Source organism: Apodemus sylvaticus, chromosome 2, assembly GCF_947179515.1.
Source record: "Apodemus sylvaticus chromosome 2, mApoSyl1.1, whole genome shotgun sequence".
Taxonomy (NCBI): domain Eukaryota; kingdom Metazoa; phylum Chordata; class Mammalia; order Rodentia; family Muridae; genus Apodemus; species Apodemus sylvaticus.
Genome location: NC_067473.1, coordinates 117,483,807 through 117,498,583, shown reverse-complemented (window position 1 = coordinate 117,498,583; position 14,777 = coordinate 117,483,807). Strand labels below are relative to the sequence as shown.

The 14,777-nt window shown below is 46.5% G+C and overlaps 1 protein-coding gene across 1 annotated transcript in view; it reads left to right on the top strand.

Moving 5' to 3' along the window:
- Antxr1 (ANTXR cell adhesion molecule 1) overlaps positions 1–14,258 on the top strand; it is a 188,343-nt gene extending 174,085 nt beyond the window's left edge. The window contains exon 18 of the mRNA XM_052174247.1: positions 10,762–14,258. Coding sequence (XP_052030207.1) covers positions 10,762–11,022 — 261 coding nt within the window. The 3' untranslated portion in view covers positions 11,023–14,258. The remainder of the gene's footprint in view (positions 1–10,761) is intronic.
- The last annotated feature ends 519 nt before the right edge of the window (positions 14,259–14,777 follow it).

Genomic DNA, 14,777 nt, shown 5'->3' with positions numbered 1-14,777 from the left:
TCTGTCTCTCTCTCTCCTCTCCTCTCCTCTCCTCTCCTCTCCTCTCCTCTCCTCTCCTCTCCTCTCCTCTCCTCTCCTCTCCTCTCCTCTCCTCTCCTCTCCTCTCTCTAAAGTGAAATATCCCAGAGTCAAAGCCCAGGATACTGAAACTAGCAAACAGAAACTTCCAGGCCTTTAGCGTCAGACTCAAGGCCAGCACACCACTTGCACTGTATGCAGTTATTCAAGATTGCTAAAGCCTCAGCATCCGAGGAACAGAGATGCAGGTGGCATCAGCCTTGAGGGGGTGGCAGGATGGAGAAAGGAAAAGCTGAGGGTAGCGTCTTCTCAGACTAACCGTTACCACAAAGGGTGAAAGGGATTCTTTGCCCAGCTGGCTCTGAGAGCGGCCCCTCCTGCTGCTCTTGGGTGGCCCAGTGATTAGAGCAATGGAGTTAAACGGGAGTAAGCGTAATTGTGTAAAAATATTGAGGGAGAAAGTTACTGAGCCTGTACCACCCTCGGGCTTCAAAAGATCAAGCTGACAGAGATAGAGAGGCCTTTACAACAGGAAGCCATTTGCCAGCACCCTTCAAGTAGAGAGTCTGTGGGGGTTTTTTAATTTATTAAAATTGACTATAGCATAAGCCACACAAAAATTAGGAAAAAATAATTTCTATAAGCCACATTTTCCCACCATCACACACACACACACACACACACACACACACACTGGTGCACAAAGCTGGAAGTCAGTTATGAGGGAGTAAACTCTTCTTTGTAGAAAATTCTTACAGGTTTTAAAACACACACAAATGACCATTGGGCCCACAGGAAAATCAAAGCCCTGTCAGCAGGCGTCTAGAAAGTGGTGGCACAGGAATTCCACAGAGAAAACCTGTGTGCTTTGCACATATCAGAGTCTTGAAGTCCTCCATTGCTGGTTGGAGGACCAGCTGTGTTAAACGTTAACACAGAGGAGCTCAAACCCGGAAGAATATATGATTAACCCGCAGAGAGCAGACACAAGGACTGGTTAATAAAGAGCAAACTAGAGAGACCAAAGGGAGAGCTGTGGAACTGAGGGAGCGGGGCTCTGGGTGAGTTCTTTGGAAATGCGAGCATCACTGGTGGATCTTTACATCAGAACAGTCAGTGCCCGACAGACAGAGGGCTCTCCATCTCTTAGGAAAGAGTTCCTGTGCAGATGACAACACTGTCCAGCTGCTTCCACACCTTTGTTGTAATGCACGATGCTCTGAGAGATGGCGGAGTCTGAAACTGACTAGAGAAAGCCCCGGAAGGCTGGAGCAAGGGCTGGGTGGTTAGAGCACGTACTGCTCTTGCAGAGGACTCGGGTTAAATTCTCACACACACACATCAAGTATCCACCAACCGCCTGGAACTCCAGTTACAAGAGATCCAGTGGCGCTGGCCTCCACGGGCACTGCATTCACTGCTGTCTTAGTTAGGGTTTCCATTGCTGTGAAGAGACGCCATGACCAGGGCAACTGTTATAAAGGACAACATTTGAGTGGGACTGGCCTGCAGTTCAGAGGTTTAGTCCATTACTGTCTCAGTGGGAAACGTGGCAACGAACAGACAGGAGAAGGAGCCTTAGAGTTCTACATCTTGATCCACAGGAAGCAGTGTGGGGAGGGAAACTGAGACACTAGGCCTTGCCAGAGCTTCTGAATCCTCAAAGCCTGCCTCCCACCCCCACTCCCCACCCCCGTGACACACCTCCTCCAATAAAACCACACCTAATCCAGCAAGGCCACACCTCCAAGAATGCCACTCCCTACGGACCAAGCATTCAAACACAGGAGTCTATGGGGACCACACCTACTCAAACTGCCAGACATGCACAAACTCTCTCACACACAGACACATGCAAATACACATAGCTAAAATAGTTACATGTATTAACAAGCCAAGTTTTTTTTAAAAAAATTAAGTATAAAAGGACTGTAGAAAAAAAGCTCACAAGTTTTTGCAAGAAATTTCTCTTATTATTTCCATGGTCAAGTAAATCTTCAGCTATCTCAAAAATGCAGATCATATGAAGAGGTAAAAATCATCCAAATTTGTTTTGTGAAGGTGACTTTAATGACAAAATAGCATACTACAGAAGGAAAATGTGCATTCTTTTCTAGTAAATTAGGAGCAATAATGCTAAGTTGAGGCGACAGTGGGGGCAGCGGCTAGCATGAGGGCCTGAGTTCAGTCAGCAGAGTGCACATAGAAAGGCAGGAACAGCTGTGTGTGGAGGTGACCGGGCAACGGGATTAGTGGGGGTGACCCGGTGTGATGCGGTAGAACAAGTGGGTCCTTGGGCTCACCAGCTGGCCAGCCTACTCGGCAAATTCCAGGGCAGTAAAGACTGTCTCAGTAAATAAATAAATAAACAAACAAATAAATGGGATAGCACTTGAGGATCAATACCTAAGTTTGACCACTAGACCACACACATACACACACACATATATGCATACACACATACACACACATATACACACACACACATACACACACATACATATAAACACACACACATACACACATACACACACACATACACACACCAAAGATTAATGATATGATTCTGAAACTTTTAGTTTATTTCAAAATATGCAGATAACTTTTATTAGAAAAATTATAAAGTGCATCATACTAGTAAGTCAAAATACATAAAAAACAGGATCTTGGGTCATCTCAAAAATATTCTCTTAAACTTTTAAATATTACTTTTTAAAAATCAATTGACTAGAAAATTATTTAATGTGACTAAAAATATGATGATCTTGTTTTATACCAAAAATCTTTTAAGTTTTTGGACTCAGCAAACTGGGGCTTCAAGATACTTTGCATGAACTCCCAGCAGCTGTGGTGCCTGCATGTGATCAGGCCCGCCAGCATCCTAGCACAGGTAGAGAGGGAACCTCAGCCTACACCCCACCTACACTGGTGTAGGACGCTCTGCTGGGGGAAGAGTCCTTGTCTTCATCTTTGCTAGGGTGACCAGGCTCCAGTGGATGGCCCTATGCCTGCGCACATGTGGGCACCACCAACTAGACTCAGTGGGTTATTAAAAAATATACACTGGACTCAGCTTAAAAAAAAAAAAACAAATTTTTAAGCGAACATCCCAGTAGAGAAGTGGGCAGTGCTTGTGAACAGGCCAGTCACTAAGGGTGTGGACAGAAACCTAACCTCCCATGTAATAAAACAACCACCACGGAAACGATTCCATTCCCTCTGACGTTACACTGGAAACCTTCCCCTCGTGAAACTGTAATTGAAATCATCATAAAATAGTATTGAGACTAAAGGTTGTTATCCATTTTTCTAGAAGAAAAGTTGACAATATGATCACACATTGAGCTAAGGTGCATTAAATAACTCAGCGACTCTGCCTTGAGTGGCCAGTGGATAAATGAAAGCAACCCTGTCATTTATACCAGAGAGAGCTGGATTCCTACTGCCTCACAGTAAGGAACTTAACTACATCTCGTGCTTCTGTGAAGGTTAAAAACATGAAAGATGCTCAGGACCTGCATAAGGTCAGTTAGAAATCCTAGTGTGGGGTAGGGCTCCAGAGCCACACCCTCAGCTGAGGAGCTATGGGATTTCAAAGATGGGAGACTCACTGGTTTTTTTTGTTTTTTTTTTGTTTTTTAAGAGGTGACTTTTGCCCTTGTACCCTTGGGTAACCCATAGCCATATGCATATGGGCAGCTCTAACAGGACAGGGCAGGTGACGGTGGCACCTAAAGCAAGAAAGGAGAGCCATTGTGAAGAGGGACAGGGAGGTGTGGAGGAAGGGAGTGGGGACAGATAGAGTTAATGGTAGACATCTATGAAAGTTTCAAATAATAGAGCAAGAAGATAGCAGGGAAGTGAAGAGCCAGGCAGGATTCGATGGCAGAGCTGTTGCCAAGCAACTCTGGGTGCAAGAGGCAGAATAAAGGGAGGGGTGCCAGGCCATGTCATTTAATTTTTACACAGCCGGATTCAACCCCATGCCCTGCGTGGGTGTCTGTGATTTCTCAAAAGGAGAAGCACAGAGGGATTGGAGCCCTGCTACCTATGTTTTTTTCTCCCTTCCGCTTTTTCCTCTTCACTTCATGTATTTTTTTTCAAGTTTTCAACAAATACAGAACTTTGCAATCAGATGAAAGGGAGCCGTATATTAAATACATCATATCTCAGTAGTAATTACTGACAAATCGTGTGTCCCACTAAAGATAGGCCATTTTGTTTCCACCCCCTCCCTTCGCCTCTCCAGCTCCCTTGTGTTTCCAAATATTTCCTCCACACTTTCATCTTACCCCTAGTTTTGGCATCAAAAGACATGATTACAGAGAGCACGCCAGCTTGTGTGTCAGCAGAATGAATCAAATAACCAAGAGAGTTGACCTTGGATCCTTTTCCCGGACAGCACACAAAAAGCAGGCTAGGAGAGGAAATGTGTTACAGACAGGCCGAGCCTGAAGTGGAGGGAGGGGCTGGATGAATGCCTGCCTCACCCTGACAGCACGCTTTCTCTTGCCCTGGGCTCATGAAATACCTGTTTATCTCTGTCACAAAGCTGGACCTAGAATGTGAGTGTTGTCACAAGAAAAGCCAGAGCGTGGTGTCTTCTTTTGAAATGATGGATTAAAGTGTAGGGTTCAAAGTCAGGAAAGAAAGTGAGGTAGGCCAGAGAGATTCCCAGAAGCCAGCAACAGCTTGGGCTGAGAGCTTGGGTATCCTGTGGTGGGAGACACTGAAAGTCAAAAGCAGAAATAACGCTGAATGTGTGTATACGCTTACTACATGTACACTTTAAATACTATGTGCTGTGTACACAAATATGTATGGAGATGTCATATGAAAACCCACATGTTAAGGGAAGGCGGGGCCAGGCATCCTGTGTGCTACTTGACCCCAGTCTTAGATGTATAGTAGTGTGAAGCGGGGAGAATCTGAGGGCTTTAAATGCCATCTTCTACTTCTCTCTGATACACAGAAGATGGCGCCTCCCACCCCAGTTTTCACTTCCAGGGTTGGCTCTGCCTGCCTGCCTGCCTACTCCTGCTTGGACATTCTGGTTCCCAGGAGAGGGAATCCTACTGACCCAGCCCAGGTTAGATGCTTGGCTCTGGCCCAATCAATGATGACACCATCACAGATCACAACCATGGCCACTCCGGTCCATCTGTTCTGAGTCAGTGGCTCTGTCTCCACCTCTAGACTGTATCCTCTTGAGGGCAAGGCCCTGAAGCTTGCTCAGACTGGCTGTAGCCCCTAGTGATTGACAGACAATGCAACTGCTTGGGAAAGGATGCAGTGACTCAGAGTGCAGAGAGGCATATTCCAGAAGATCTGCTCTGAAGTCCCTGTCTTAATGCAGCACTAGGGCGCCAGCTTCTTCAGTTATGTCAGTGGACATCAGCGAGCCAAAGAGTTTTATGGTCTAGCCTGAGAACCAGACATTCTTTCCAAAATTGGTTTTTCCCAACCACCATCCCAAATAGCCAACTCCAAACAAACTTTGGAAGATTAGTCCTATTGTAACTTGAGAAATACCTACAGCCCTCCCAACAAGACAGTGCATGTGAAAACTAGGTCAGAGGAAAAGGTATTTGTAGAGAAAACTTGGCTTGTATGTTACACTTTTTCCGTGATTGCTTTAGTATTCTCTCTGTGAAATCCAATTTCCTTGAATGACCTCTGTTTGTAGGAAAGTATTTGGTTTAATTTGTGGGGCCATGGCATATGTTTAACCATCTCCGAAGGCCAGCTCCATCTCTGCTGAGCGTGCCTGATACCCAGATGTTTCCTAACACTCAGCACTCATGAGCTCACCCCTGGCACATTCTTTGCACACAATCACCCCAAAGCTCATCTTGCAGCTCCCCAGCATCCCACAGGCTCAAACTCAGGAACTCAGGGGCCAGCTTGAATCCTCACCGGGGTAACCTAAGAACAAAAGGTGAAGCTTCCAATGCTGAAATTTTCCAGTTTACTAGTATTTCAGAGACCTAACGAACAGCTGGAAGATACGCAATGCGAGGGATCGGAGCCAGCCAAACTAAGCAGTATAAAAAGATGTGCAAACTGGCTGCTCAAAAGAATCCAATTAAACTGCAGGCGAAGGGTTCCACAGCCACCCAGAGGTGATGAAATCAGGCTCAAGCTGAAGGCCCCTGGACACATCTAGAAGATGAACGCAGTGAAGGCCTCCGAGATGGTAACTTGCCCCAGGTTTCCCAGCAAGAGTATGTTAGGGACAAAACAAAGCAAGAGCCCTGCCCATAGCAGAGCACAGTCCCACACTGCAAATCCCCCATCTCCACACTCTCCACACTTCAAGGAATAAACCCAAATATGCTCAACAAGACCTTGAATCCCAATCATGCTGTAATTAGGTAAAGGGATTTGTTAGGGGAACAATTTCCTTTAAAAAAAAAAATCAATTGGGGGCTGGAGAGATGGCTCTGTGGGTAAGAGCACCAACTGCTCTTCCAAAGGTCATGAGTTCAAATCCCAGCACCCACATGGTGGCTCATAACCATCCGTAAAGAGATCTAACGCCCTCTTTTGGTGTGTCTGAAGACAGCTACAGTGTACTTACATATAATAAATAAATCTTAAAAAATAAATACATTTAAAAAAAATCAATTAAGCCCTGTATTCCATCCCTGCATGACAGAAAATCTAAGTGTGACTGCACACGCTTGTAACCCCAGCACTTGGGAGTAAAAACACAATAATCCTTGGCCACATAGCAAGCTCAAGGACAGCCTGAGCTACAGGAAACCCTGCTGAGAGAGGAAGGGCGAGACCAAAGAGAGAGCACATAGCATCTTCACCACGTCTCCCCAGGAACTGGAAGCATCTCATCCATAGAGCCCATGGTAAGGTGACTTAATGATGTCTACTTCTGGAAAGCGAAATTTATGAGGACTATGTAAGCCTTTAAAGACTCAGAGATGCACAACTATACAAGGATTGATTACCTGTCAAGTGATAACTTAGACGTTGAGATTTTAGTAGGAGCCCTGGCTTCAAGGAGAGGCCCTAAGGCTACCTGGGAGATACTTGAGAAGAGAACCGTTCCTGTCATTGGAAAGTGTCCCCAGAGAGACCGAGGATCAGTCTGCATATCCTACAAATAGAGCAAAGGGCACATCCCAGGCCCTCCTGTCCCTGCAGGGTTTACTGTGAACAGAGCCATTGAAGAACTTTGCATTACAGAGAGAACTCAGCAGGCACTTACACTCCAGGACAATCTCTCCCATCGGTTAATGGCTTGTGACCAAGTGCTACACTGTGTAAAGCTAGCTATTGGCCCTTCGGGGATATATTTGCACTTATCATTCATATCCAGGATAACAGTAAAGAAAGCATTCCTGAGCCATGCAGAGCTAAGTTTTATTCCCACCCTACATGTCGCTGCCTGTGTGGTTTTGAACAAATTATTTAAATAGGCCTGAGCCCTCCCTTTCATTTCTCTACAAAAGAGGTAATAATACCTAGCTCACAGAGTTTTGAAGTGCTCATGGATGTTTCACAGATAAAGATGGTGTGTGTGTGTGTGTGTGTGTGTGTGTGTGTTACTGAGGATTGAATCTAGGATCTCATGCATGCTAGGCAAGTACTGTACAACTTAGTATATCCCCAGGCCTTATAAAAAAATTCTACCAAAGAGAGTAAAGAAGTGACTCCGTGGTTAAGAGCACCACATCCTCCGCAGAAGTTCCGTTCCAGGGCTCATAGGGTTGCTCACAACCATCTGTAACTTCAGTTCTAGAAGATCTGATGACTTCCTCCAGCTTCTAGGCACACACATGCTACACAAACGTATGTGCAGGCAAAATACCATACACACAAATAAACTTAAAAAGTAAAATAAAATTCTGTCAGAGCACATATGGGAAAGAAAATGGCATTCTTATTTTGTTAATGAAGAAGGCAAGGTAAACTAAGGTCAAAGGCAGCTTTGGCTGTGACTCAAACCACCCAGAAACAGTGCTGCGGAGAATTAAACAGAGCTGCAAGGGCCCAGTATCATGAGAGAAAGCTCTTGTCGCCATAGCAACTTTTTTAACCAAACACTGGAGATCTGCTGGCGTGTACACCACCACCGACATCTGGCCTTTCTATTATCCCCTCACGAATAAAAAATAAGAGTGAAAACTCGAATAAAATACCCTGTAAACTAATCTTTAGGCCAATTACATACCCGGGTGTCTCGTGTTTATGCTGGCGCCTCTCGTCCAGGCTTTTAGAATACTCGAGCCACGCCTCTCTTTTGAAGAGCAAGTCTTACAGTAAATTGCCCCAGGGTGCATTTCTGCCGAATCTGCACCTTTTCTCAGCAAGATAAGTACAAATGCATCATCTGTCAGCTGCATGTGCAAAGCGCCGTGATAGATTCCTTAAGAAATAAGTGACAGCGGTCATGTTGCAACATGAAGGCAGGAGGGGCTCCGAGGTTGCTTCCATCACCTCCCGTGATTCATTGCGGGAGGGGCTCTGAGGCTGCTTCCATCACCTCCCATGATGCATTGCAGGAGGGGCTCCAAGGCCACTTCCATCACCTCCCATGATTCATTGCAGGAGGGGCTCCAAGGCCACTTCCAGAACCTCCCATGATGCATTGCAGGAGGGGCTCCGAGGCTGCTTCCATCACCTCCCATAGTTCATTTATTCATTTATCAATTTCATTATAGAAGCCACGCATGTTGTGCAACTCACTCTGCACCAAAGCTGGAGTCAGCCCTGATGCTACCTCCAGTTGCATATCTGTCTCTTGCAAAGCCATCTCTGTCTCCCATGTCTGTTTCCCCATCAGCAGAAGACAGCTCTAAATTCAGCTGTTTCCCAGACACTGTTCTAGACCCCTCTCCCTACAGTTGATGAGAGGACTGTCAAGTGTCTATAAAGAGCCAGTGTTCCCATGATCCCCAGTCCACATCAGAGATTTAGATTCCCAGTGTGGGGCAATGAGCAGACACTGGTTAAGAGCCAGGAGCCCGTGACTCAGTGGACAGAAGAACCGCCGGCGGAAAGTGTGTTCCATTTCATACAGTGAGTGTGTGGCCTTCTGGACTAATTGGCCCAGAGCAGCGCTAGGATCTGAAGGCGCCAGCAGCCCTGACTTTCCCTCCATCTTTAAGGAGCCAAGGCCCCCGAAGCCCTTAGTGAACATTAGGTGTCTAGGAAAGCAAGCAGGGTAGGTAGCTCAGTAAATCCCGATTCTGACTTACTGTGGGACTTTATCGCAGACAGCCATGGCATCATGAAGGAAAGACCTCAATATAATGTCACCAGAAAACTGTCAAGTGGCTTCCGACAGCTCCCTTCTGACTGTGACTCTCCTGGTCTTCCATGCAAAGCATCTCAGGAGGTTTCTTCTTGTAGAAAGGCAAAATGTCTCTTCTGTCGTGAGAGGCAAAGCATTTATAGATAAAACACTGCATGAGGGCTGCGATGTGTGTTGATGATAACTAAAGAAGCACCCAAGGAAGCAAAGGAGGAGTTGAGGCCAGACTTACGGGGAGATGGGCAGGGCGGTGGGCCTCTGTGTATGACTCAAAGGATGGGGCACACGGGGAAGATGGCTTCTCCTTGTCTCCTCATCTCCCGTTCCACATAAGCTTGCAGCTCAGTGAGTCAACACAGGCCAAATCTTGGGTCTCTGTCTCTCTCTGTGTCTGTCTCTCTCTGTCTCCCCCCCCCCTTTTCTTCCCCCTCACAAGCACATACACACACACACACACACACACACACCATGTTCCTTAGATTCTATAGCCTGGCTTTCTGCATTCCCTTCTGGCCCTTCTCTGGGGTCTGGTGAGGGGAACTGGCTCTCTAGCTGACACTGGACATGCCTCCACCGAGGTTAGAATTCTAGGCCACACATCAGTGTGGAGAGACAGCCAGGCAGCGCTCTGTCCCAGCCGCAGGGGAATGAGCAGGAGGGGAAAAGAATCTGTGGCACATGGTAGAGACAGCCACAGATGTTCCATGGGCCTGGGAAGCTGGGGTCACACAGGCATGGCCTGGTTGGGGGCCTGGGAGGAGTTCATTAGGAAGCATGATGGGGGTTTGCACAGCTGGTAACATGCATAAGAGATTCTGCCACAGGGCAAGTGTGGGGCTCGGCAGGAGGTGGGTCTGCCTAGGCTGGCTTCAGACACTGTGCCCTCCAGATCTGTTTGTGGAGAGGGCACAGGTGTCTCTCAGCATTGTCCTGTTAAGTCCCTAGGAAACCACACAAGGAAAAAGCCAAATTTAGAGATATACCTGCTTAGCAATGAAATGTCTCTAATGTAATTTCTTACAAGAAGAGGTGTAGACATATGTCTGTGACCAGCCCAAAAGCAGTTTGGGGTGCAAGGCCTGGGTAAAGGGACTTGTTTCTCAAGCCCAGTTTCGTCTCTCCAGGGAAGTGAATGCTGGTCACACCCTACTGACAGGGCTAAAAGTAAATGGGACGCCCTTCATAATGTCATGGCCCAGCTGACATCAGACTCTTCCCTCTTTCCCCACCCAAGACAGTGAGAGACTGTAAGGGAAATGGATTGTGACAATTCTGAGACACAGCCAGCTCAGGAAGGGACATGGATTCAGAGAGACCAGTGACTAATGTGATATTGGGTTACTAGGTTATCAGGTCACTAGGTCATCATCAGCATGTCAGTATGTCTCTTGTCCCTCAAGGGCCACCATACTCAGCACTTGGTCTACCTTAAGACATTGGTTCATGGTCCTCCTCTGATTCTCTTCCAGGGACGCTGTATCAACTTCACCAGAGTGAAGAACAATCAGCCAGCCAAGTATCCCCTCAACAACACCTACCACCCCAGCTCCCCACCTCCGGCTCCTATCTACACACCCCCACCCCCTGCTCCCCACTGCCCTCCCCCAGCCCCCAGTGCCCCCACTCCTCCTATTCCTTCCCCACCATCCACTCTCCCCCCTCCTCCTCAGGCCCCACCCCCTAACAGGGCACCACCCCCCTCCCGCCCTCCTCCAAGGCCTTCTGTCTAGAACCCAAAGTCTGAGCTCTGGGCTGCCTGAGCAACTCCAGCAGGAGGCTCCTCTGCTGACAGAAAGATCTGCCCAGCCTACGTGGTGAGAAGCGGCTGATGTTTGCACGATTTAAATCAAGTTGTGATGGGCAGAACAAAATGGGAATTTTGAACTGCCTGAAGACAGACAATGAGACAATGACAGTCACATTATAGCCTGTGACCCCTCACCTCTAGAAAAAGGTTCCAAAGATGGCCACATTACCACAATGCTCTCAGCCAGATTATGTTCCATGGAGACCAGGAAGAAAGTGATTTCCGAGAATGGAATGCACTGTTGGATAAGAAACACCCTGGCTGGGATTCTGAATGCGCCCCACTAACTTGACTCTTGACCCTTGGACTGGGAACCAGGCCATCTATACCCCTGGGTACCACCCAGCAACTCCGAAAATGTGTGGTATCCCTAGTATGCATCAAATAGGTATCCAACTGGGACCTGCAGGTTGCCTTGCAGAAGAACATATGCTCTATTCTCTTTCTCCAACTTCCTGGTTTCCCGGTGAGAAGGGAAGGGGAACAAGATGCTTAGAAGTTAGAGAAAGTCAGTGCTCAGCACTGATGGAAAGCGTTGATGGCAGCAGCATCCATCTCTTACATCTAAAAATGGCTGGCTTCAGCCAAGCACAGTGCCTAAACCAACGAGCCTTGTCATTGTCAAAGGCAACCTGCTAATGATTCACCTTAAACATCAAGGTTGGCTGTGGCATAGATCAGAGCTGATCACATAGAACCTTCCACACGAGATCACAAGGTCCTTCATCTTCGCCACACCAGAGATTTCTAAATCCAGCTAAGAGACAGTAGTCCTGACCTGGTAAGGAAACCATTCCCAGTTGGTTTGCTCTGAAACAGGCCGTTGTATGTGTGGTATCTCTCCTTGGCCTTTCAACCTGCTCACAGATATTACCAGTTATGAAACAAGGAGAAATGCATCCCTCATGTAACAGAAAAGCTTCATATGAAACCCACCCCACTACTCCACATCATTCTGAAGCTGCCTGATCAGTGAGCCCTTTAGCCCCATGTTAACCTTGGACATCGTCACCCAATCATGAGAACAGAGGCTGTTGTCAAAGACAGTGTATAGCTCATACAAATTGATGCTTCCTTCCTCCGTTTTCCACAGGCCCCAAAATTCCTGTCTTAGGCTCCTAAACCTCTAAATGTTTCCCTGGAACAAAAGATATAAAATGAGCATAAGTTTTTATGCTTTGGGCTGTGATCTCCACAGATCCTTCGAGAACTCAAGACAGCCTCATTCTTTCAGAACAGAGGCACCTGGGTGTCATGCACTTCATAGACACCAGTAATGTCTGTTCCCAAGGCAGACATTATTAATCAATCTCAGCACTAGTTCTCAATTTAATCCAATTATATTTTCCCACAGTACTTCATATCTCTTATGACCTGTGAGTCATCAGTTAGAATTGAGAGAGTTAAACACTATTTCTAATACCTCCCTTAGAAAGAAAAGCAGAGGAGAATGGATGAACCACCAGCATAAAAGGTATTATCTGGGAAAAATCGACCTGGAAGAATGCCAAGACCTGTGGTGCTGACACCAAATAGCGCTTTCCCAAGGGTACCCCAGACCTCATCCTTCTCCCTGTGGCCGCCGCTCCCTGCTTTTCAAGAGTTATAAAAAAAGATCTCCCTCGCCCTTACTGTGCCCCCATACTAGCCTCATGCTAGAACAAGGCTTGTTTAGTGTAGTTCCTTATTAAACAGGGGCCAGAATGTCTCAGCCACCTTAAGTGACATTGCTGGGCCCCAGAAAACCATTCCAAAGGAGAATGGGTTCCCCAGGCTCAGAGCATGCAGACCATGAGCCCACAGCAACTGTTTTGACTGCTGGCAGTACAAAGCAGGCCACCCCACACACGATTTGTGCAGCCATTAGAAAGTCCGAACCAAGATGCCGGAATTGCTGTTCAACAAGCATGGGCTCCGGGAAGGCAGCAGACGCCAAGAGCTGGCCACTCTGTGCCTTGTGCAGTGTCCCGGAGGCTGTGGTGAAGTGTCTGAGGAAAAACGAATGTTGATACATGGTGATTCTGAGAAGAATTTGCAGGGTTTGACCTTAGAATTGACCAAATGTCTTCCCTGGTCATTCAGAATTATGATGAGAAGTTTCTAGAAACTGTCAAGGTTACTACCTTTCATAGCAGGTGACTACAGGCGGGAAGAGCTTTGACATGGTTTACAAAATCCATCGGGTCTGTGTCGTTCCCTGTAAGCAGCAGGAGATGGTGGTTGTAATTAGCAAACTGCGTGTGTCATTTGTTTGACCCCTTGTTATTGTCCTTATGCAGGTTTTTTTATATAAGCCAATTTTTGTTGTATATATTCATATTCCACGTGACAGATGGAAGCACGTCCTATCAGTGTGAATAAAAAGAACAGTTGTAGTAAATTATTAAAGCCAGTGATATTTCATGGCAGGTTACCCTACCAAGCTGTGCTTGTCAATCTCCCATGACCATCCTGCTTTTACAGTGTACAAATAGTTACTGCGTGACGACGCCCTCCTTTACATGATGCAGATGACAGCCTTGCTGAGAACTGTGGTCCTTCTGCTGTGACAGCCAGCTTGCAAACAGGCCCTGCCTGGAGCTTGGCACACACTCTTGGGAGACGTAAGAGCTGTCTTTCCCCAGCGTCAGGGACAACACTACCATAAGCAAGTGGAAAAGTCTTGGCTCTCTGGCCTGGGACAGGGTCTCACTGGAACCCTCAGGAGGAGCAGAATGATCCTCCCTTGCCACTGCACACAATGTGATGGTGGAAAATCCATCAAAGAACAATTGCGAGATGATGACGGACAGTTCAGGAGCCAAAGGAGGTCATGCTGTGCAAAGTGTGTGGGTGGGCTTGGTTTGTAAGCTCTGCAAAGCCAACTCCCACTCACCAGGAGGGCGGAAAAGTTTTTTAGTTATCTGAGCTCAGCTGTGTTATCACACTTGGAGAACCGATTTAAAAGAATTAGAATATGATTTCTGAATACACGTAACATTAAACTCTTCTCTTCTTCTATCGTAATTTAGTTCTGGGTGTTCGGCATCTCGGAGGTATTGTTATAAAAGACTTGTCATCACCTCACAGCGCTGTAGGAGACCGGGCTGAACCTGTACAATGGTATACCCTGGAAGTTGCTTTTTAAGAATAAGAATAATAATAAATACCTAAAATCACTGTTTTTTACTTGTTATTTCTATGCTTGTCATAAAAACAAAGTGTGTGTGTTTCAGATACTTACCGAGGATCATAAGAGCAGAGCTAGCAGGCTACTGAGGTGGCTCAACTGGTGAAGTCCTTGCTGCCAAGGTGCCAACCTGAGCTCAGTCCCTGGGGCCCATGTGTGGAAGGAGAGAGCCCACTCCTGAAAGCTTCCTCTTGCCTCCCCGTGCACTCCAAAGGACACAGGCATACACATACATGCACACAGAGACACAAAATAAATGTAAGAAACTCTAAACAAAATAACTGTCATTCTGTACACTGAAATATATATTTTTTCAAATTATCTTCTAACCATTAAAATCTGTACTGCCTTCTTTAGCTCTAAGATTTAAAGTGGTCCTCATTTCTAGTACTAATTTTCAAATTTGAAAATGGATTCTTGGTAAGTGAAAAATAAAATCCAAAGAAACGAAAATGCAGACCTCCCAAAAAATGAACTGAGGCAGAAACAGGAGGATTGCTGCTAGTTAA